Below are 24,981 nucleotides of genomic sequence, written 5' to 3'. Positions count from 1 at the left end.
GACTTTGCAACCTTGCTTAATGTGAATCAGTCAGAATCTTGGACTAAGCATTTGAGTGTTTAACACCAAGATCACAAGTCACACTGAAAGTATGTGATTTCCAATTGTTTCACAGAATAAGTCTACACAGCATGTCTTAAAGAAGTTTAAATACGCTGGTCAAGGATACACACAAAATATACATTTCATAGAATCAATTGTTTTCATTTTTTCCCATTTCATGCTAAGCAGTTCTCACTAAGGAGCTCTCAATCACACGCACATTGATTTCAGCCTATCTTGAAGATACAGAAATGACATTTTTGTCCCATGGCTTATAAGCATAAAACAAGCTTCTGGAGGAAATAATTAAAAAAAAAAAAAAAAAAAAAAACAGGAAAAACCCCACCAGAGCCGCAGGGAGGACCCGGGAGGCGCGGGAGGCAGCTCTCAGCTCCTGCACTTCTGACCGCCACCAGCTTGACCAGGAGCCAGATGGTACCAAGCCTTCTTCCCTTTTAAACAGGCCCAGATCCAGGCTGTTTAATAGTAATGTGTTTAACTAGTCTACAAACTGTTTCGTTTTTCCCGTCAAAATAAGCCTTGGGCCAGTCATTGCTTTTCTCGAGAATTCCACCGCAGAGCAGGTGGCCGCTCGTGGGCCCCTGGGCGAGCCTTACCTGTTCCTTTCTTGCAGGTGTAGGTGAGGTGGTAGTTGCAAGGCACGTCATTCCACTGGCCGTTCTCGTGCCAGATGATCACCACGCAGTCTTCCCCCGCCGAGAAGAAGCTGTCCGGCTGGTTGGGCCTCCAGTTCTCGTATTGCTGTAAGAGAGGGGATCGACCATGAGCCAGTGTAACCTAAAACAGCAGTGCAGCAAACAGACTAGAGACTGTTTTTATTTCCCTGAGGGAAAGGTAACCAGAAATGAAATGGGTGTCAATACAACTCTAGGAACACAAAAGGTCCCCAGACTGACCCTCCCTGGGACAGCCCAAGGAGCATGGCAGGGGCATGCCCACCCCAGGGCCCTCCTGGCCCGCCTCCCCAGCCAGCAAGCGCCCTCTGTGCTCAGCAGTCTTGCAGGCCGGCTCCTAGCCTCGTGGCTTCCCGCGTGCTTCTCTCTACCTTCCCCATCAGTCCTCCCGTTCCGCCCACCCAAGCCTTGTTGTCCCCACAACTCCAAAAGCAGGAACAGCAAAGCCAGCACGAGACCTGACAGGCAGGTTCCGCAGGTTGCCGGCTTCATCCAGCTGGTCCATACCCATGGATGGAAGCCATGAAGATTTGAAAACAACAGTAGTTTGTGAACAAAAATTCACACCTCAAACTCTCTGCGGTCAAAGATGCCAACATTCCCCAAGCACAGCGTGACCCTTACTGACCTCTTCCTTGTTCAGGAAACCAGCCACAGTCCCTAGGGATGGAAGTTAGAGCCTGCCCCTGTGGTGTGGGCCAACAACTGTGCGATGTGCCCTCATCCTTAGTGACCATCACCCTGCCCACCTCCCTTCCTGAACTGGTCTCCGCTGGCATGATGATCTCCGAGGACCCTCTGGTCTTCGTTTACTCCTTCTCCTTAGTGAAACGTGAGGACAAGCCAGGCATTTCTGCACTGCTCCCCGGTGCTGTGAGCTGCGTCTGACGCATGTGAAGGCTTCGCGCACAGCTTGGTATTTGGAAATCACAGAGGATGCTTTACTCGTTCCAGTGCACGCCTTGCCTACTCCTAAGCCAAGATGGCACCTGTGGCTGGCACGTGGCAGTGTGCCAGGGCACCAGGTAGGCAGCCAGAGATGTTGGCAAGCTTGGGGGGAGAGATGATTGTCAAGGCTTTTCGAGAACCTCAGAAAATTCCTGCCCTTGGGTCCTGTGATTTCAAAATTCTAAAATTCTAACCTCAAAAATAATCAGAGGGTCAGCTTTGTGGCACAGCCAAGTTAAGCTACCTCCAGCAAGCCAGCATCCCATATAGGAGCCAGTTTGTGTCCTGGCTGCTTCACTGCCAATCCAGTATCCTGACAATGGGAGAAGCAGCAGGAGCTGGACCAGGTCCACGGGTCCCTGCACCTGTGTGGGCGACATGGAAGGAGGGCCAGGATCCCGGCTTCAGCCTGGCCCAGCCCTGCACTGTGGCCACGTGAGAAGTAAACCAGCAGTCAACTACATCTCTCTCTCTTTCTCACTCCTTCCATGTCTCGGTTTCTCCCTTTCATTGACTCGGCTTTCAAATACTTTAAAAAATAAAATCAGGGATGCGAACATTTAACATAAACAATGAATGGCTATAAACCTATTGCATGGCCCTTTGGTCAATATACTATGAAATAACTAGATAAATAAAGTTTTATATAACTTAAAACAATTTGTCTTTGAAGAACATATAAGCACGTGGAAAATACTAAAAGAAGCGACTGTTTAAAATACATAAAGATCAAAACACTGAGTCTGCGTACAGAGGGCCAAACTAGCAGGCTGTAAAATCAAGCTCTTATCTAAGTGTATGAAGTTCAGAGATAGTATTCTATGCTATATATCCTTAAATCTTTTCCAAGTTCTCTAAAGTTTAGCATGAACTATTTCAGTAATCAGTAGAAAAGCACAGCGTAGGTAAAGCCCTGCGTGTCTCAGGAAGGACTTCCGGAGTTAGCGAACTGCTCCACTGGCCCTCGGCACACGCCAGCCCCGACGCCACGGACCCTGCAGCTGATCCTTCTTCACGAGGCGTACAACAAGCAGCTCACGTTCGCTCCGAAACCACAGTCAGGCTCAGCACTCCGAGGTTGTTCCCGGGGCTCCTGGCACCCAGATCTGGGGTAACAAATCCCAGTGTCTTTGGAGACAATTCTTTGGGGCTGGCAGCAGTGATGTGACATGGGTGTTCCTGCTATTGTTTGGCAGAGCTGTGGTTTAGTGGGGCAAGACCAGATGGGAGCTCTGTGGTTTGTACAAGAATGCCTCGCTAGCCACAGGCATGCACCGGCTTCCCCCTATCTGATAGCCCCGTTGTGCGGCCTTATCTCAGCCCAGGAGGCTCCGTGCTGCTGCTGCCAACTTGGTGTGGAAACTCCAGTTTCCTGGTCAGCTCTCCTTGTTTCCTCCACAGCCTCTCCCGCAGCTACTGTTCATGGCAGGTGTTACTGGGAAAGCATGAAACACTGCGGCTCTCGGGCCTGAGATCCAGTAAGGACTTTGTCAGGCTTTTTGGCTGTCTGGTTCCATGGAAGACGCCTTCCTTCGTCCAGAACAGCCCTCTGAGTGAGAAGCAGTGAGGGGTGCTCACACAGTCTCCCCTACGAAAGGGCTTCGCAAAGTTCAGGCAAAATGCTTCTTAACTAAAAAAACAAAAACAGACACCGATTCCATTTCCCCCACCCAAATCAAGGGGTCCTTCCGGTCCGTGCTTCCCGCGGTCTGCCGGAAGCACTCCCGCACACACTCAGCCCCGGGTGATCTCAACATCCTGGGTGATTTCTTCCTGGACTAATCCTCTTCCAGCACTGGATGGGAAAACTACAATTACTGCAAAGACCCAGCAGGAGCTGGGAAATCGGTTCTTACTCGTCTGACACTCGCTGGGAAATCCGTTCTTACTCGTCTGACACTCGCTGGGCATGCCCCTGCTTGCTCTCCTGGGTCTCCCGAGCTCCCCTCGGCGACAGGAAGGGGACCAAGACTGAACCAGAAAGACCAAAAAACAGGTGCTTTGCACCTTTGTTCTTGAGACATGCGCAGAGCTGCTGCAGAGGAAACCCAGCTCTGATTTTTCTGGAGGTAATTACTCCTAGTACAAAACTGCGTCACGCCGCACGCCGCATTACACAACTGCGTTTTGAGTTCTGGCTAAACCAAACAAGTGCCCCAAAGACAACTCATCCAATCACTGCTAACTTCCCATTTGCTTTCTCTTGGTCTCAACTCGATTCAATCAGATCGGTTGCCAAAACACAACAATGAATGAAGAATGTTGGACAAAAATCCAACCTGCGTGGTTATCTCATGAGCTCAGACCCTGCGCCTCCTCAGGCCTTTGACAGCACATGTGGGTACCGAGGCCCGAGCACCCAGCCAGGGCCTGGTGGCCACGGCCTTCAGCCTCCTGCCAGCCAGGGCATACACGGCTGGGTGGGGAGCGGGCTCTGCTGCCGGAAGCTATCAACAAGCCCACTAAATCCAAAGGGGCTTACATCCGTTCAAGGTCTCTGATTACACAGAGCCTGGGAGACGCTAGACGATGTTTATCTTCTAAAACACACACCTCAAGCCCGTGATCAATGGCCCTAAACTCCAGCAGATAACTGACATCAAAAGCACAGACAAAAACAAAGTGATGATAAAAATGTAATGAATCCATCTCTTCCTTACGCAGACGGGTAACCAAAGGGTCTGGCGTTGAGGTGAACAAAGCATGTTTTTTTCAGACATATTCAGAACTGTGTTTGCTTTCTGGCCTTGCTTTAAGAAGGGCGTCTGCTCGGGTTCACTGATTCTCCCTTAAGCACTGCTCTCAAAGAAAGCAAACACGGCTGTGTGGTTATTAGTAACCACGGCGACCGCCGGATTCCCAGCAGGTCCTCTAGGCAAATCCAGCGGTGAGGGGGTTTGCACACAGCTGGGCAGTGAGAACCATGGGCTGGGGCAAGAAACCACAGAACGAAACCACGGAACAAAACTGGAGTGGGGGACCCTTGTCCTCCCAGTCAGCTTCCAGTTAGTGCTTAAGAGGCAATGTCAATTTGAAAGTCAAACACCTGGGCCTGGTGCAGTAGCCTAGTGGCTAAAGTCCTCACCTTGTATGCAGCAGGACCCCACACTGTCACCAGTTTGTGTCCCAGCTGCTCCACTTCCCTTCCAGCTCCCTGCTTGTGGCATGGGAAAGCAGTGGGGAAAGGCGCAAAGCCTTGAGACCCTGCACCCATGTGGGAGACCCGGAAGAGGTTTCTGGCTGCTGGCTTCGGTTCAGCTCAGCACCAGCTGTTGTGGTCACTTGGGGAGCGAAATAGTGGATGGAGGCTCTTTCTCTCCATCTCTCCCTCTCTCTATAAATCTGAGTTTCCAATAAAAAAAAAAAAATCTTTTTTAAGAAGTCTAAACCGAGAGGGCACAAGGTCAAAGAACTCCTAGAATGTAAAAACAAATCTGGATTTTAAAACCAATCCTTTCATCAGCTCCCTAGGACTGAGAAGTTCGACAGCAGCTGTGTTGGGGGCTGGCGTGGTGGTCAAGCCCGCCAAGGCACTGCCAGCTGTGCCAGAGACTCACACGTCAACGCCAACTCGAGTCCCAGCTGCTCTGCTTCCGGCCCCGGACTTCAGGCTGTCCTCGCCCTGGCCATCACGAGGGGGAGGCAGCTTTCTCCTTCTGCCTCTCTCTCTCCCCCCTGTCTCTGTAACTCTGCCTCTCGAATAAATAAATACATCTGCAGAAATAAATAAGTTTAAACATTTCAAGGAAGAGCATCTGCTGTCATCAAAATGTCCTAACCAGCTCTTCACAACACTCCATCCATTTCCAGTTCTTTCCACTGAGATTTTACAGTTTCCTAATTTGCCAAATAACGGAAAGGAATGACGTGTGAATACCGGGGCTCCTGGCGTCAGGCACCGCCAAGAAACTTTTGGTTTCTTTTCAGGATGGCAGCTTCGGGACCGCCTCTCTCGACTCTGCCTGTCCGTCTTGCACAGACACACACGTGCAGGCACCGACCTACGCAGTACTTGTTGGTACCAACTGAGCTAACAGCTCTGGGAGTAGGGCTGGGCGGCAGACACGCTTGTGCTCAGAGCAGCGCGGCCGGCAGCGCGGCCCTCGGCGCGGAGTGGCCAGAAGATGACCTTGGGAGCTCCTCCAGCGTGCCAGCTCACCGGGCACTGGGCACAGCGCAAACCTGGGCCTCGGCCACAGTCAGAGACCGGTGCCTGTCGGAGACATTCCTAAGTGGAACCGGAACCTGGAACTCGCGAGGACCTGTGCTGTTGAGCAGCTGTCTGTACCTACACATCTCACCGTCCACACAGTTGGACACAGCTTTCCACAGTCACTTCTTATCCTCTTATTTAGATCATCACCAGCGGCCAACGGGAGACTGAGCTTTGGCGCTGGGATGATTTCGCCAGGTGCCTCTGAACCATCACACACGTCATCGATCGAAGCCACTCCCCACGTGGGTGCGGTGAGCGCACGTGCCACCCTTCACCACTGTTGGAAGCGCTGACTCAGTCACATCGTGACACGGTGTGGACTTTCCTTCAGCAGTTTACTCGCTGCTTATCCCTGCTCCAAACACTGCAAATTTCATTCACAATAAAAAGTTTCATATAAAACCACAAAAGTTCTCCAGTTTCACCTGCCAAGGAAATGAGCCAAGGAAAGCACTCCGCTGGATCCCATCACAGTGTCCAGAGCCAACACGCGGGAGAGCCGGCCTACCATGCACAGGGGTGCTGCAGCTGAAGAGTGCTAGGCTTCACACTGCATTTGAAAACCACCTTGTGTCACACATAACTTTTAGGTCCACAGCGTCATGCAACTAATACCAGAATTACTAGACTATTAAAGCTACAAGAACTTAAATGTGATTTTGAATTACAAAATGTAATGTGACCACTAGGGGGAGATAGAGGCCCACTATCATGGAATTGGATGGGAATGCACATCCAATCACTCAACAAAAGGAAATTTAGAGGAAGCCTTCCCCCAAATCAATCATGATTACTTTCTCCATGTGACAAAAAAAGATGTAAGAATTATCTGTGATGTCTCCTCCCAAGGCTGGGATGAACCCACCGGGCACCATCCCACCGTAATCTGAATTTTCTGACTGAAACATTCATCCCTGATAGTTAATCACATTCCCTTTTGCCCACCTCCCCCTAAAGCTACCAGAGCATTTACATCCGAGTGAAACTGGCTCACAAGAAAAACCAAGTCCAAAGCATCTACCTACAGGGCACATCTCACATACATGCCTTCACGCACAGTTGAACTGCCTTCAGTGAGTCTGTTTTTGGGACCAGATGTGTCTAGGTGGGCTCTGCCAAGAGGGCACCTATACCCAAAGCGGAGGTCCCCGTGTGGGCATCCCCTTCGTTGCCTGGGCCTGCTCCTGGCCCTTCCACAGACCCACACAGCTGCAAGCCACATCCCAATGCAGAAAGCTCCCTGCCGGAGGACAGAGCTGTTGGACACACACGTCTAGGTGGCCTCTGCAGTCCCAGCCCCGGCCGAAGCAGTGCGGTTGTCCGGCCCTGCAGAGAGCAAGCCACTCGGTTATCAGAGAGACTAAGCACTACTTCCCAGAGAAATCAAAACAGTCACTTTAGCAGGACCGTGCCCCCAGAAGGCTGCCCCGCACAACGGGCGTCTGTTTGCAGTCTGGGGGCCCACTCTGCGCTGACCGGCCTCAGTCCGTGCAGGCTTCCCTGCGAGGCCGACCGGCTCTCTGCCCATCCCACTGCTCGCTAAGGTGACTTTGTTCTGGCTCTTCATCTGTTTATGTTCGCAGGCTGTGGTTGTGCTGTTGTCTGTTAGGAGAACGGGGTAATTTGCCGACCCACAGTCGAAAAGAAAAGAGGCGCTTTGTTCCACGGGAGAAAGAGACGTTTGTTTTGGTGTCGCTCCCCTGTGCTGGCAGCCCGGGAGTTGGAGCTTGCAGACAGGGCTAAGCTGAAAGGAAGAAAAACTAACTTGGGGGTCTCCTGATAGTTGTGGAAGTGGCAATGCGCCCATGATACTCCTCCCTGGCAAAGCTGTGTGCAGGAGAGCCGGTCTGGCCCAGGGTGGCACTAAGCTTGCCTAATGGTGTGAGCTCACTGCCCCCACAAAGCAGTAATTACCAGGAGGGTTGAGCTCCTCCCCCTGGCAGCACTGGGCGGCACGGGCTCAGGCAGAGGCTCCAACAGGGCAAGGTGCTTTCACCCAGGCCCCTGAGCTTGTTTGCACACTTCTTCGGCAATGAAGTCCTGGTGATCCAGAGGCCAGCAGAAACTGCAAGGACCCGTTCACCTTTTCTGGAGGGCTCTGTCCATGGCCATGCATCGCAGTTGGATGTCATGGGCTGCCTGCGCGTGACTGTCAAGTTTCCTAGAGACACCACTGGAGCCAGAGCTGGGAGGTCAGCTGCAATGAGCGCCCTTCTCCGGCTCCAGGACAATCTGCGATTAGGAAATGTTTTCACTATGCTGGGGCGATCTTACCTTGTCAGTCCTGAGCCATCCCTGGCGGGCCGAAGGAGTGTGCTGGCCAGGAGTGTGCTGGCACTCGGAGCGTCTGCATGCTGAATCTGTTCTGGCTTTTAAATCAGATTCAACTGCCACACAAGTAAAGATATTCCCGAAAAACTGGGTGGGTTTTTTTTTTTTAAACAGAATGGAATGTGAGAATTCTTCCACTCACGAGGGGCGTGTTAAAGGACAAGGAAAGAGCATATGTTTTCCTTGGCTGTGAGTTCAGCATAATTCAATTAATACTGATATGCAGTGTGACTTGTTCACAGAGCGGCGGCCCTGGAATTGGCCAACAGACCCACACCATAGCTGACAGGCATCCATCTGCGGATAGTCCATGGAAAGTCTCCTAAGTTTGCACATAGGGAAAGTAGCACTCTGTCTTCGATGGAGGGTGTTTGTATAGTTGGCACAAAAGAGCGAAAACCGCCGAAACGGCTGGGCAAGGCAGCTACAAGTCAGTGAATATTCCTGCTTGCCTGCCCAGTATCCCGGCTGGCTGGACAGGAAGGAGTCGGGGACCTCGTGTTTACAGAGGGGAGGAAAGAGGCACCTCAGAGAGAGAAAGGACTTGAGCCCGCCACTCTGTCTCTACCCCTTTGAAGAGTGTCTTCCTGGGTTAAGGGCCTGCCTTTATTGCCCCTATCTTTTGTCAAAACCACTTTGTCTCACAATGCTTTGCTTGACAGACTGAAGGCTTTATTTTACCAAAGACTAAGAGGAGGCTCGGGATTGAATGTCCAATTTACTCCTGCATCCACTGACTCAAAAATCAGCTGGTGGCGGAGGGAGAGTGGGTGTCCGTAATATAGGTGTGCCAGCCAGCCAGCCTCGGACCACCCCAATACAATGAAGGAACCAAAAGCAATGCAATACAATGAAGGAACGAAAAGCTATCTTCCAGCAATGCTTTTCATTATAAAATGTCAATTGTATCATTATCTGTATTATCCACGGAGCCTTTTGTAGTCTGTAATCATCAAGGTGCCAGGTGAACTGTCTAGAACAAGACAGAGGACATGGTCAGATCTGTGATTTGGTACCTTGTTCTAGAACTTCCTCAACAGATTTGGGAGAGGGCAGGAGGCAGGGAGTCTGCTTTCTCCCTGCAGTACACTGGACAGGGGACAGAAAAGGCGAGCCTGCATAGTGATGATGTGAAGAGAAGGACGGGAAGTTGCAACTGTTTAAGCACAAGGTGGGGTGGGGTCGGTGTTGTGGCGTAGCCCAACAAGCCTCCTCCTGCGAGGCCCACATGCCGTATCAGTCTGGTTGGAGTTCTGTTCTGACTGCTCTATTTCGAATCTGGCATCTTGCTAATGTGCCAAGGGGAAAAAAAAAAAACACCTAGGATGACCCAAGTACTCGGGCCCCTGTGCCCTCATGGGACACTGGAACGAATGCCTGAACTTCTAGCTTTGGCCTGGACTAGTCCTGGCTGTTGTGGCCATCTGGGAAGTAAACCAGCAGATGGAAGACTCTGTCCTCTCTGTAATTCTGCCTTTCAAATAAATCATATATATATGTATGTGTGTATTTTTCCCCTAAAAATGTGGAGGAACAAAGACAGGCACAGAGGCAGAACAAATCCCAATTTAGCAAAGGTGCTCACTATTTCAGGAAGGAACTGGGTGATCAGCTCTATTCGATGCCCAGCCGTTTTGTCCGGTCCTGGAGGGCAGCCGTGTGTGACAGGCACGGGGATGCACCTGCACAGTGCAAGCAGGAACAATGCCTGTCAGGAGCTCTTACTCCGAGAGGCGAGGAAGGGAGCGAGCAAGGCAGAGGCTGCTCAGCTCTCCAAGGGCTGGGGCAGGTGCCCTCGCTGCCTAGGGGGCAGGTGCCCTCGCTGCTATGGGGCAGGTGCCCTTGCTGCCTAGGGGGCAGGAGCCCTCGCTGCCTAGGGGGGCAGGTGCCCTCGCTGCCTAGGGGGGCAGGTGTGCTGGCCAAGCGGCCTGAGGAGAGCACCGGCGAGTTCTCCATCTCCTTAGTGATGCTGCCACAGACACGCAGAAGCCTTCAGCTGAACACAAAGTTGTGAAAAGTATTTTTTGCTGGGAAGCATCTAGATAGAGAAGCAAGAATGATTCCACTGGTGCCCTGGAGCTCGGCTAGGCGGTGTCCCAGATTCGATGGGCAGCCTCCACAGGGCATCGGCCACGAGCTGCTATTCTGCCTTGGGCAACCGAATCATCCTCAGCTAAGCCGGTAAGAGCAGCAACAGTTCCCTTTGCTTGGTCCACCACCTTTGGGATACAAATGAGAAGATATGAACTCACGTTTCCACTTTTCTGCAAAAAGAAAAGTGTATTCACTGGATGTGTGTGTATCTTAGGGAAAAAGAAAAAAAATCTATGGTCAAAGCTTTGTGGACAACCTTCCCTAATGTAATTAAACCAGGTATGGGTAGCAGAGCGTGGAACTGCACTTTCTATTTTTAATTTGCAAAGTCGATAACCAAGGTGTCCCTAGGATAATCAGAAATGCATCCACCATCGCCTGCAGGGGGAACACGTGCTTTCCCTGAGCTCATGAGTCGGTCAGCATACACCATGCTCAGCTACAAGCACACTGCAAACAATTCCTGAAAAACACAGACTGTGACAACTTGGACTTTGGGATTCCAGAAAGCTTTGTTGTAAAGCAAATCTATCCTCTAGTTCTATATCCATGACTGTTTTGAAGTATCCTCATATACGCTGCCACTTTTGAGGAACATTTTTTTTTCTCTCCACCACATTTGAAAACCTATCCATTGTGTTTTGATGGTTCCCATACTGGTTCTACTCCTACTCAAGCCTTCCGCTGAGATAAACAGGAAAGGCCTGGGAAAGATTCACTTAGCATGGTCATTTCAGAATTTCCTGTTGAGTTGAGGGTGTGTTCTAAAGGTCAACTGATCACCCAACAAGCACTTACTCCGTATCTGTTTCATGTCAACAGCTTGCTGGGTGCTGGGGAAGCTGACACAAAGGTTAATCCTCAGGAGGCTTGGTGTCAGCAAGCCCATCCTGGATGGGGGGCAGTGCTAGGATGAGAAAGGGCTGTGGGAACAGAGACCAGCAGTCCTGGTCACAGGAGCAAGGAGGGCTTCCTCTAAGGAGACGCTTGGCTCTGCAGGCTCTTTGAACAGAACGGAATGCAAGAACCAGGCAAGAACACAATAAGTACTAGGGCCAGTTCAAATAAATCCCTGCTGGGGTTATCAGGCCTATTCCAGAGATGGGGGGGGGCACCTCGAGCTCTAGAGAGTAGGAGGTGGCAAATGGAGTGCACACACTTTGTCTGCCACACCACTCATTGACAAGTCACACGAAGATGAGGGTAAGACACCAAAGAATGTTGAGAAGAGAGTGGCAGCAGTTCACAGCTGGGGGAAGCCGAGGTCACTGCTGCTGGACAACGGAGCAGAGGAAAGGCACTCGGCTGGCCACTCATTCAACTGGTTAAAGAAAGTCATATAAGAGTATAGATAAGACAGGTTTGTCTAAGCTCACTAGCTTTGATGTGTATTTGGTTGGTTTAACTTAGTGTCTTTGAAGACATTCCTTGGGTGACAAGCAGAACAATTCATTATTGAGGTTCTGTGTCAGAGCTTCCGGCAAGGCTCAAGGTGTAGGGCAGTGGGAGAGATCTACAGTCAAGCTACAGGAGGGCGCCCAGGGACGAGGAAAGCTGGGGGAGCCTGCAGGCCGGGCACTTCCACAAGCTCATGGGGGACAGAAGTCAGAGAGCAGTTGGTTTTGGTGTACCAGGCCCCCAAATCCCTGCCTTATTCCCTCATGACACTCATTACCCAGCGGCTCTTTGGAGACCTTCCACCTGCATGAATTTCAAAAAGTTCTTGCACCACAACAAATTTATCTCCTTGTTGCCTTTCCCACAAACTTTCTCAAGTGTCCTGAACACATCAGAACAGCAAGGCCAGGCCCAGTGTTCCTCGTGGATGTGATTTTGTGAGATTTATTAGGCAAATGACCCAGATAAATAAAGGGAATGATTTTAAAAAACATAACAAAAGTAAAAACCTGGCATTTCACCAATGATATAAGTTTCCTGTAACAGAAGCCAATTATGTGGAATGAACGAATCCGAATCTGGATAATAAAGCCAGTTCAGATAACTTGTCCACGGAGCTTTGTTCATTCAGGATAAACATATGAATTGAATTAGTTTAGCTATAAAGCAAGATCCTGTTAAATACGATGTAATTGTACTGCAAGTTTACTGGAATCAAAGTTTAATTATCTCAATAAAAGAAATCATTGAATTGAGACCTAATATAAACTTGTTTGCTTTTACTGAATTTTAAGACCAAACATCAAAAGGTACTGAAAGGTAAATATCAAAGATTCTGCGTGGTTTCAATACTGCCCTACCTCCTCAGACAGATGAACCTGGATAAATATTTCAAACAAAAAAAGGCAGGGGGGGGGGAGTGAGGAGACACAGAGACATCATTCTAAAACATAAACAAAGCCCAGAAATCACACACGGTCAAGTCAAGTCCATTTCTAGGCAGATGAGGACTGCAGTCCTAGGGCTTCTCTCCAAAGCAAGCACTGGAAGTAAGCAGGGGGACAACGGAGAACTAGCATCAAAGGCTTGCACATGTGGAACTCATTAGGGGACAGGGACTTCAGAAAGTGCTAGAACTGGCCTGGGGAGACACCTAGGCTGGCTCAGAACCAAGGGGAGAGGAGAGGGTGGAGACCAAGGCAGGCTGGTGGGTCGGGCATCAGTCACAGGGGAGGAAGCTGTGCTGCTGGGCAAGGGCCTTGGCTCTTCCAGAATGTTCAAAGCTGAGGGACACTCCTTAACACACGTGCAGGCTGCAAAAACAGGGACTTCGGAAACAAACAAGGTGGTCAGAGATGCTTCTGCCCTCACCAGGGTCACTGCTCCGCTGTGGTCAGATGGTGCCGCTCCATCTGAGACCTGACTGACGTGCCCTGTGCATAACCCTTAGGCCTCCGCTGACACTGAAAACCTCTGTATTTCTCCATGGACCAATGCAATGCTCACTAGCTAAGTTCAAGACAAGCCCAGACTATGAGAACAGAGAAATTATTTTTCCCATAGTATTTGTGAGGTTAACGTTAAATACTTAAGGACAAAGAAACAGGCGTTTAGCTTAACATTCAACTAGATAGAGCTTGTGATGCCTGCGTTCCAGCCCAGAATGCCTGGCTCTGCTTCCAATTCCAGCTTCTTGGAAATGCACAGTGTCCTGGGAGTTGGCAGGTGATGGTTCAAGTGGTCGGGTCCTTGCCCCCCAGAAGGAAGCCCCAGGTAGACTTCTGGACTCCTGGCCGGGCTGCAGCTTTTACAGGCATTGCGAGAATGAATCAATGAACAGGGAATCTCTCTATCAATCTTATTTTCCTCTAATTGAATATATTTTTTTTACATTAATGGCTACAGACAAATCAACAGTTAGTTGCTTTGTTTGGCATGATCCAATAATAATAGATAACGAGTCAAGTTCACTTATATGGCACCTGGCAGGGAAGATAAACTCCTCAAGACATTTTACAGATGCCCACATAGCTGCCAGATTTAAGTCAACATTTTGTTTCATTGACCAAGCTCACAGGGATAAGGGATAAGACTTTATCTTACACACTGTGAAAAACAAAAAGCAGAGGAATGAACCACTTGTTTGAAGAGGCAGCCTGCTAGTAAGAAAGGCCAGAATAGAGGTCCAGTGGTACACATAACTCTGAAAAAGAGGAGGGGAAACACAAACCAACTGTGTGTAACCGATGACAGACTGGAAACTATAACCAATGACAGATTGGAAACAGACTGGCACCTGGCTCAGGTCGGTGTGGAACAAATGAGAGCTTTCCTACACATTCAGCTATTCCAGGCTCACTGCTGGAACACACAAGAACCCAGCTTATACCTACAGTGGGAGACAAATCCTGGCCTGGATCTGTAAGACACAAGTGTCCAAATCCCAAGCCCGAAGACACAAGCCTGAATCAAACCCTGGGTCCAGGGCATTCCACACTCCGTAACACAAAAAGGTGCAGCAAGAGCCGCACTTTCCACGGGGCTGCTTAGAAGGAAATATCTAGGGGCGGTAGACGACTAATGGATATCCTACAAACCCGACTTCGCCAAGACTGAAGCACGCATTCAACAAAGGAAAACACATTAAAAGCCTCTGCTGTGTAACAGACAGTAACCAAGTTATCAAAGTTTTAACCAAAAAAAAAAAAAACTGTAACTTACAAAAAGGGCTGTTTTAAATTATAAATTTAATCTATGTAAACAAAATCATCCATCGTCAATTGAAACTGACATTTAAGGCCTCATGAAATACTATCCGCTATTTTTCTAACTGGCCATCCTTCTTCTGTACAAAAATGAAAACACAAAAGATACAACACTCAGCTAGGACTGGTGCAAGAAAATGAGACAAAGAATCCTGAGGTTGCCATTCACACATCTCACTGGACACAATCTTACATCTCAAGTTCACTGCCTCCAAAAGAACCAACCAAACAAACAAACAAAAAAACACCACCAACAACGAAAATTGTGCTGGACTGAATATGAAAAATGAGTGAGAGAAGAGTGAGACAGAAAGACAAAAACTCAGGCTTTTTTGTTTAATTGTTCAGAGCAAAAATGCAATACGGGAGACTGACTCAGTTTCAAGTCAAGGGAACTGGTGACAGAACACCACCGGCTGTGGTTTGGGAGACTTCACCACTTAACAGCTTTGTGACTCCACAACAAAAAGCTCAACCCAATTGACCTTCCTTCCTTCACCTTGCTCCCAGCTGCACTCCTGACGGTTCCTGCAGGACGCTGGCATGCGTGCTTAGTGTAGTCGCAGGCCCAGATCAGCGCTACACCCGTCAGAACACAGGGACGCTTGCCTGAATGGAACCAAGCACACTTTCCAAATCACAGCTGACTTTGGCACCTGTTCTAGAAGGAACCTCACATTCTGCTAAACTCATTAAATCCCGGGGAGTGGCAGGAAATGAAGGAAATTCAAGTACCTAAGTAGTTTACACGTAAGAGGAGCTTGAAACCCTTTTCAGCTTTTACCCTTTAATTTAGAACTCAGTTTCCATGTATTGTCCAACCCAGTGGATCCCAAACTCATCTGCATTTCAGAACTACAGGGGGACACCCAGAAAATCGAGCTGCTAGGGGTCTCCGAGAAATGCGTCTGGGCTGAGGCCTAGGGAGCGGTGTTTTAATCACATCCCCAGGCAACGGTGACGCAGAGTGCTAAGCACCCCTAGCACAGCCAACCACATTTGAATTCTTTCCAGAGTTGTGCTCAGTGCATGCTCACCAGTAGCAGCTCAAAATAACTTCACTTCCTCTAGGAACCCTAAATTGTGGTCAGCATTTCTGTCACTTCTTTCTAAGAAAACCATGAATATACATTGTATACAATAAACAATGAAATTGGACATCCTATTTACAATGAAAGCTGAGCAAGTTTTGTTTGCACAAAAGCAAACCATGTTTGGGACAAGTGTGGTATGGCATGTTAGGCTGTGGCTTGGGACACCTACATCATATAAAGGCATGCTGGTTCGAGCCTAGCTCATCTCTTCACAATCTGGCTCCCTGGAATTGTTCTGGAAAGGCAGCCAAGGAAGGATTGGTCCAATGCTCACGCCTCTCTCTCAGCCACGTGAGAGACCTGAGTGGAACTCCAGGCTCCCAGCTTGGGTCTCGTCCAGTCCTGGCTGCTGCAGGTGTGCGGGAGTGAAGCAGAGGGTGGGGGATCTGTCTGTCCCTTTGTCTGTTCCTCTTCTAAACAGAGGCCTGTCCATTAATGAGAAGCTGGCAGCCGTGGATGGTCAGCTTGGAACTGTTTTCAGTTCCCTGGAGGATTCTGAGCGAGTGCTGGGACTGGTGGCCAGTCTCCAGCCCCACGGAACACGCACCGGGCACGGGCCCTGCCAGGCACGTGGAGGTGTCACTGGGTCTTACCAGAGTGCTGCCGTCTGTCCAGCGGAAATCATGCTCGAACATCTTGTCATTGAGGCCGATCCACTGGTAATCGTGACCCAGGCCTGAGAGGATGGGAGACACACAGACCTTTCACAACCTTGCCCACACGTGATGAACGCTCATCAAAAGAAATCACCAGCAGGATGAACCACACAGCTGCTTCTCTGGATAGGTTTTCATGTAGTTGCTCATGAAATCTCTCCTAGTCTAAGCATCTTCTGTTCTTCTACTCAAGGTGCTTTAAACCAAAAAGCGAGCTTGCGGGAGTGGGTGTTTAGCCTAGCAGCTCACATGGCCACGTTCCACGTGAGAGCTCTTGGGTCCCAGCCCTAGCTCCAGCTGCTGGCTCCAGCTGCTTGTTGATGCAGAGTCTGGGAGGCAGTGGGTGACAGGGTCTGAACTAGGGAGACCTTGACCGGCTTCCTAGCTGTTGACCTCAGCCCGGCCCAGGCCCAGCCACTGCAGGTGTCTGGGAAGTCAACACAGAGAGATGCTCTGTTTCTGTCTCCCTACCTCTCAAACAAACACAATCTTTTTAAAGAATGAAAAGCTAATTTGCGAATGCCATGAAACATTAAGGTGTCTCATATAGACAAAACTCCCTGGTGGCTAGTACTCGGAGTATTAGCTTTCATCCTTACTCATGATGGAAATTCTCCATGTATTTCTTTTTTCAAGCTATGCCATTGGCAGAAGTTTGATGGCCTAACAAAAATGGGTCAAAGCGTGTCAGGCTACCCTCCACAAGGAAGCCACGTGGTTCTGCTTCGAGCATCTTAAGTGGTGAACACACAGACCAAATCGTCCTGAAAAACTATGCTCAGAATTACTGATTTTCACCATGAGATGGGTCACTGGCGAAGACAGCAAGCAATAATGCTAAATGACTTCTGTCCAGATGCAAATTACAATCTAAATTCTCAAATGCAGCAAGTACCAAAGATATATATTTAATAAGGAGTCAGATAACACTATTGGACCAAAAACAGCCCACACAAGAGGAGTCTTGAACAAGCTAACAGAGGAGCTGGGTTAGCTGCCACCTGTGCCAGCATCCCATAGGGTCACAGGTTCAAGCACCAGCTGCTCCATTTCTGATCCAGCTTCTTGTAGTGAAGATGATCCTAGAACTTGGGCCCCTGCTCTCATGTGGGAGAGAAAGACAAACTCCCTGGCTCCTGGCTCCTGGTTTGGTCTGGCCCAGTCCTGCCTTCTGGGGCCATGTGGGGAGTGAACCAACAGGAAGATTTTTTCTCTCTCTCTTCCCCACCCCACCCCCATAACCCTCTCTTTCGAATAAATAACAAATCTTTAAAAAATTAACATAAAATATATATTGCAAAAAATATGTGCACAGATTTCAAAATTATTGCAAACATTTTTTAATTTAATTAATCAATTTTTTTATATATGAGACAGAGATACACCTCCTATCTGTTGGCTTATTCCCCCAAGAACTTGCAACAGTGTTACTGGGCCAGGCCAAACCCAGGAATTGGGAAATCAGTGTAAGTCCCCCATGTGGGTGGCAAGGGCCGAAATGCTGGAATCACAGCTGCTGTTCCAGCATGCGGTGGGAGCTGGGTCAGCCGTGGGGTATCAGGGAGCCCAACCCCAACAATTGGCCTCACCAGTATGCCCAACACTGAACCTCGCATCAAATCAAAACTAATTTATCTTTTGCGTCCATTTTCCCATAAGCTTTTTGAAGCACCTTTCTAGTTGCTTACATAAAACTAGCTACCCCAGAATGCACTGCTGTTCCCAGAGTTGCCAGCCAGCTCTCATTTCTAGTTTCATTTGCTTTCCATCTCTACCATCTCCCATTCTTCCTATGGGCCTCACTCTCTGTGGTCTGAAATAGTTAGAAACTTGGATAAGATTAAGTTGTGTTGTTGATTAGGTTTTAATCAGTAAGATAAAAAATAACTGAAAATAATCTGAACATGAGTCAATGAATGCAATCCTTAAATTGAGACCACAGAAGGAATCACGGTGAAGATTCCACTAGAACCTAAGAAAGGGCCATTATCAGAAGTCAAAAATGATGAGAGAGCAGTTCCTCTTATGGTCCAGCTTAGATTGTAATGCCAAGCCTCGGACTGCCGGCAGCCCAGGTTGTGCCTCCCAGTGTGGTAGGACATGCCTGCACTGGAGGGCTGGGACCAGCCAGGCCATTTTAAGCAGTTCACTGGGGAAGGTTTCAATCAACTGAATCCCAACTGAGAAAACTGAACACAGTCGAGTGAGGTTTCCAGGGGCCCATGTCTCTCCAGTACATACGGTTCACAAACATCTGTTCTTCGTGAGAGAGGATGCTGGTGAGGTGGGCGCCCTGCAGCCGGCATTCCCGTTCAGCTGCGTCCCACGTGCGCCGGTGGGCAAAGTACTTGTAGCACTGCCCCTGGAATTTGTGCCAGCCGTAGTCGCAAGTCTCCGTGTCTGGGGAGAAACAGGGCGGATGACACTTAGCTACATCAGTCAACCTGGGCTCCCCTGGCCGTGTGGGACAGGATCCCCCAAGCCAAGGTCTGTGTACTGATGCACCCCGTTGCTCAGGGCGGCAGGCAATGCTGTGTGAAGCAAGAGATTGCTGAGAAGTGGGTGGCTGCACATTTTAGACTGCAGACAGTGTCTGAGGGCAGTTCCCTCGATGAAAGCCAGTTTCCAAGGGGCAGAAAGTGGGGAGAATCGCCAGCCAGCCAGCCCGCCGGACCCCTGGGCTTTGCTGGTCCGGGACTGCTTTAGATGCAGGGGGCACCAAGCAGCCTTTCTCAGACAGCCATTCAAGGGCTAAGATAAGAATTCCCCTAATAGGATTATGAATGCTCTATTTGCGTAGCCACTTCAAAGCCTCTGAAAGAGCCCTTTCCCACTTCCGAGATAACGGGGCAGGGGCACGCTCTGGGCCCCTAGGATTTAAAGTGGGCAGTCTGGGGATGTAGTCGGAACTGTGACCTTCCTTCCCCGTAAGGGAGGGAGAACACAGAGCTTGGTGCAAAGACACCCAGATCGCAAGTCCAGTAAAAACAAAAATAACCCAGATCCTTGACTTGATACAACTTCATCTCCCAAGTTGTGCAGAGTGTGTGTGTGTTGTCTTGTATGCCATCAGTGGGATCTCAACAGGATGCAAACATTACTCACAGAAATGCAGATTGCACACTGACCGCACGTTTCAGTGCTTTCTCCTTAGCTGCTTCTAACGGATTCGCAAGACGTTGCCTTGCTCTTGGCACTAGATTCTCATTTCAGTTTCCCACAGGCACACCCATCCACAGGGCGGGGTCGCACCAAATATACCTTAAGTGATATCAATTTAAATGCTTTTGACATCTCAGAAATACACTCAAGTACTTACACACAAAAATCACAAGACTGTGAAATTTCTAGAACTCTGGGCACCAGGAAAACCTAAGGTTACTTAAGAGGCATCTTCTCCCCTGCAAGTGCTGGTGGCCATGTATGTGGAATAAGATCTCGTGAGGGTTTTGTTTGTTTGCTGTTGTGTTTTTTGGTGCTGTGGTGGCCAGATTCAAACTCAACTTGTCTCCTGACTCAATGTCTCCTTTCCTGCAACAGTGGGAAAGTGTGCATTGGGCGAGACGGGACACTCTCCCTGGCCCCCGTCATCCCGGGGATGACGACACGCAGGCTTGGCTTATCTGGGAGAGCAGTCTTTCTCGCAGTTTAGTCTACTGGACCTGTTGTTTAGCTGCAGTGCTGACTCATTGCTCCCTGGAAGTTGGGAGCTCATGTGGAAGTGTTGTGGGGAGACCACCAAGTCTGCCGGGAATCGTGGAGACACAGCAAGCTGGGTTGGTGTCAAAGCAGCACTCAGCGCCGAAGCACAGTTGGACCACTGGGATCTGTTAATTTCCCTTCAGGGAAGTTCTGTTGGAAGGATTTGGACCTGAGCTGCAAAGCCCATCCACTTAGCAGGCCTGGAGACATCTTTATGGCACTTAATGCTGAGGCCAATTCGTCATACCATGGATTTCCTTGGCTTTGGAAATTACCATTTATTTTGAGACATATGGTTTAAAATGCCAGAGGATTCATGGAACTAGCATCACAGTATAGGAAGCTAAGCCTCCACCCGCATGCCAGCTTCTCAAATGGGTGCCAGTTTTCATGTTCCCGCTGCACCAATTTTGATCCAGCTCCCTGCTGATGACCTGGGGAAGCAGTGGAGACGGGAGTTCCTGGCCCTCTCCGCTTGTGTGGGAGATGAGGAAGAGGCTTTGGCTCCTGACTTCAGATGGACTCAGCTCCAGCTGAAGCAGCCATTTTGGGAGTGAACCAGCTAAAGGAAGCGCTATCTCTTTCTCTCTCCTTCCTTTTTTTTTTTTTTCTAACTCAAATAAAAATAAGTTTTAAAAGATCCAGAGGATCCTGATTTATTTAGTAACGTATCAGGGGAAAAGATCATTCTTCTATATACTCTTTCTTATACTTTATTAACCTATATGGTTTTAGTTTGGCTTTCTCTTACTGTTGTTAAAATAAGTTACTGTTAAGTATTTTTCCTCTTAAACAAAATACTGCGCCGATCCCACGGAGCAGCCCATAGCCACGTGACTGCTGTGATGCCATCCTCAGCTGGCAGCTACAAAGGACGGTCTCCAAGAAGGTCATGTTAGCTGCACAGCAGGATCAAAATTCTTGCACCGAAGTGAATTTATTTTTTAAGATCCATTTTTCTAAGACTCGTTTGAAGTATGGACACAGGTCCACAAAATAAGAAGCAATGTTTCTGTTAGAACCAAGCTGGGAGGATCCATTTGCCCATAATATCTAGACTCAAGCTTCATCGATGACTTTAATTATTTGTGCAAACACCAGTTACTTAAACAGCCACTACATGTTTTTAAAAAATCAGGCGTGCCCACTGACCAATGGAATTTTCATCACTCATGTTTTTAACAAACCAGCAGCGGAGCAGCCACTTCCAGGGTGGTATTCTGACAGGAGATCGCGGAGCCAGTGTGCTAGTTTTCCAATTTCATCTAAAATATCTAAACATCTAAGTCTAAATCCAAAATTTAAATCTAAAACAGCTGTCTCCGGGGCTGGGGCTGTGCTGCAGTGCTACATCCTACAGATGGCTGCTCTGCTTCCCATCCAGCTCCTTGTCAGTGCGCCTGGGAAGGCAGCAGGGGACAGCCTGAGCCCATGGGCCCCTGCCACCCATCTAGCAGATCCAGAAGGAACTCCTGGCTCCTGGTTTGGCCTGGCCCAGTCACAGCTGTTGTTACCTTTCAGAAATGGATGGAAGACCTCTCTATAAATCTGCCTTTTATGTAAATTAATTAAACATAAAATACTTACATCTATAGATTATATATATAATCCATACATGGAGTCTAAATCCATATCTAAAAGTCATATGAAACTCACTGTATTCCAGCTACAAGGAAACAACTTTTTCAAAGCCAGCATCAGCAGGAGCGGGTACATTCGAATCCTGCGAAGGTAACGTACAAGCTCCCAGGTTCATAGTGCAGCAGATGGCCGGGCAGGCAGAAATCTTCCTGCTTACACAGTTTCAGGAAGGCTCTATCTTTCTTAGGCTACACAGGTAACGTTTCGATACCTCTGTTGGCGACCTCGTGGACATCTGTCAACACTTTTGCCTCCTTTGGGGCAAGCTGCACCGGCTCGGGCTGAGCCTGTGTGTGCTGAACTCTTTTCTGAACCTTCTTAGGTTTTGTGTCTGCTTTCCTCCCGCCCACACGTGCCCCCTTTTCAGAGTCACTGTGACTTGCAAGTTGCTCTCTGAGGAAACAATGACACAGTCATCACTGAGCTCTGGCTATAAAAGTGTTTAGACAAGTCGCCGCTATTAATGAAGAAAACATTTGTTCTTAGGCAGCCTGGAAGGAGGAGGGGAACATTGTTCATCAGGCACACAGCTGCAGTGGGTAAACAGGTTGGGGGTGCTCCTCTGTGCGGGGAGAGGAGATGGCTGCACTTGTTTGAAGAGGAACCGAAAGCCACTGCAAAGTGAGGTGGTACCAGGAAGGAAGGGAACAAATGAAAGCCTTTTCTCTCAAAGAGAAAAAACAACCGGCCCAAGTCCCTCCCAAACCCCTGTTACCCACAGTCCAACGGCGGGCCATGTTAGAAGTCTGAAGATACTGAGAAAAGCTCGGGCTTCAGAAGCAAGCCACTTGGATGCACTCGCCCTGGGATAGCGTCTGCGATGGGACCTCTGTGAGCCTCAGCTTCTAACATCCTAACACGCAGATGTACCTCCCAGCCTTTGGTCAGCTGCAACTACCAAGTGTCTCTCTATTCTCTGCACCCAGTTAACTCAGCCGGGCCCAGGACATGAGATTATTTGGTGCTCCTGCTCCCATGCCCACAACAGCACAGCAGTGCCTGGCAGAGCAGAGACTCAGCAAGTACTAGGTGAAGAGCCGAGTGCTTGAATGGTTTCTTGGTCCTGGAACTCAGGGAGGCCACAACTGTTCTGGCAGATCCCAGCGCCTCACTCCCCTGTGCTCTTCAACAAGCGACATCCTCCTTTTTCACTTTTTCAGGTTCTTGTTTTGTTTCTATATTAAAAATTCTAAAACAAACTCACTCCATGCAATTAAAAAAAAAAAGACACTTAGCCATTACCCATTGCCTTGGAACAATGATTCAGTGCATGCCACTGTTAGCTTTGCTTTCATTTTAATGACATCTGGCTTATGACCACAAAGCAGAGGGTGGGGCCAGACCAACGTGTCTGAGTGGCTAACACATTTTCATTTTGTCTGGCAGAATGGAAGCTTGGCATGGAACACTTTCCCCAAAGCCAAACCACTGTATGACTTGAAGCAGAGGAAACAGGCATTGCAAAGCGGAGTGCTCTGAGCACACAAGCTGCTCTTGATTGATGAACTAGGTGGTGTTACCGTCAATACGCTCTCTTCGGGTGGCCTTTAGAAAGCTCTTTGTAGCCAGAAAGTGCCAACTGCAACAATTCGGAGGGTCTGGGCCCTTCGTTTGTTCATTCCGAAAAAGTAGATACTTCTTACGCAGGAAAATTCAAGTTGAGTTGAATTCTTAAGCAAAATCATGATGCCATTTATATAGTAATATCTGGCTGGAGCTAATATTACATTGTAACAATTGTATCAATAACTTCAGCAGGTATGTCTAACAAAATGAAATAATGCCATTGAATGTAAGTGCTTAGGGCAGGAAATAAAGGCAGCTAACACTGAATTCAATGGTCCTGGGTGCCCAAGCCACAGCCAGCCAATGCCTCTGTTGGTAGGAAGCATGTCTCCAGCAGTGCCCCTCGGGTTAGCTAGCTGCCCTTCACTTCAGCTCAGTGTCCCTGCCAAAACCATCAGCAGAAGAACCACAACCAGTCCGGGTCTCAGGCCAGACGTTCTGAGCCACTCAGATACCTAACAGATCTAGTTCCTTCGATGGTCTCCTCTGCGGGAGAGACGACGCGGTAAGGTCACAGTGAGTGAAAACATGGAGAATGTGCGTCATGTCGGCGCTGTAACGGCTCTTACCTTGTTCGCAGAGTACGCCAACGTAGCTGGGCAGACAGAGGCAGCTGAACGTATTGAAGCCATCCACACAAGTGGCTCCATTCCGACAGGGGTTAGAGTGACACTCATCAAAATCTGAAATAAAATAGTAAGACTGCAAAAACAGATTTAAGAAAAAGAATCAAATAGTTCTATTTACTGTGAAATGGCCAGGTTAGCTAGAGGATAATCAGTTAAAACTGAACTTGAGCGTTCCTCTAAAAGATTCATATTATAATGTCTTTTAATATGACATTCCCTAGATGTTATATTCTTTGAAAAGATTCTTCTAGGAAGTGTATGAGTTTTAGTGCATGTCCTCTGCAATATTCAAGACTAATTTACACTAAATTATTAAGTATTAGCCCTTATTTAAATCAGATATTTATATTTAGCTGATCATCATACGTTTTTGTTCGCAAAATCCAGTGGCTTCCCCGCCAAGGCCATCATGTTTTGAAACTGCACTGAATAATTAATGCTTACTTACATTAAATGATGTTCCTATTTTAAAAAATATGGACACACAAAGCGAGGTGTATTTCCAAGCTGCAAAAGTAAAGATATGGAAAAAAGAGCAGAAGTTTCCATTGCCGTCTGCTAAGCGGTGGCCACGGCACTATTAACTCAACAGAACAGGGCCCAGAGTGATGCTCTGACACATGTAACCCTGGCAGCTCAGATGGGATTAATCCTGATATGCTACCTGGTTCCCACCTGCTGGCACACGGGGAGCGCTCACTAACTCCGTGGCAGGTTTCCTCGTTTTAAGAGAAGCACTCCTGGGATCTCACCCGGTGTTTCTGTGTAATCTACGGTGTCATCACTGGCGGGCTTCCTTAGCCAGTGACTTTAAGTCCGCCTTCCTGGAACCTGCCAGAAGAACACCTGTACCACCCACTTCACTCTCCGCAGAGGTAAGGCTTGCATTTAGCCCAACGCACACCAGGGCCTTCTTATTACCAAACAAAAGGAAACCTTACCAGGAATATATTAATGGGAGGAAGAGATTTACTGAAAGCTGATTTTATTCTTCGGATCCCAAAAAGAAGAGGGGCATCAACTCCAGAGGGGTGTCCCTTTCCCTGCTACAGCAGGGGGTAGAATTATCCCAAACTCAAGAGTTCAATGTTTTGTTGATTTTTCAGACTGTTATTGCCTTAACAGAGCTTTATTAAAGAGTAATACCCTTCAGGGCCCAGTGCGGTAGCTTAGTGGCTGAAGTCCTTGCTTTCCATGCATGGGA

At 48.6% G+C, this 24,981-nt stretch overlaps 1 protein-coding gene across 3 annotated transcripts in view; it reads right to left on the bottom strand.

Moving 5' to 3' along the window:
- The window catches only part of VCAN (versican), an 88,268-nt gene that overhangs the window by 6,147 nt on the left and 57,140 nt on the right, over positions 1 to 24,981 (bottom strand). For all 3 annotated transcript variants that reach the window (XM_040986000.1, XM_040986003.1, XM_040985999.1), the window contains 4 exons: positions 23,718 to 23,831; positions 18,481 to 18,639; positions 16,177 to 16,259; positions 660 to 804 (listed from right to left, as the gene is read on the bottom strand). In XM_040986000.1, coding sequence (XP_040841934.1) covers positions 660 to 804; positions 16,177 to 16,259; positions 18,481 to 18,639; positions 23,718 to 23,831 — 501 coding nt within the window. The remainder of the gene's footprint in view (positions 1 to 659; positions 805 to 16,176; positions 16,260 to 18,480; positions 18,640 to 23,717; positions 23,832 to 24,981) is intronic.

Source organism: Ochotona curzoniae, unplaced genomic scaffold (assembly GCF_017591425.1).
Source record: "Ochotona curzoniae isolate NIBS_2020 unplaced genomic scaffold, NIBS_Ocur_1.0 contig_4501, whole genome shotgun sequence".
Lineage (NCBI taxonomy): Eukaryota > Metazoa > Chordata > Mammalia > Lagomorpha > Ochotonidae > Ochotona > Ochotona curzoniae.
Note: the sequence above shows the minus strand (reverse complement) of the source record. Positions and strands in the feature narration are given on the sequence as shown.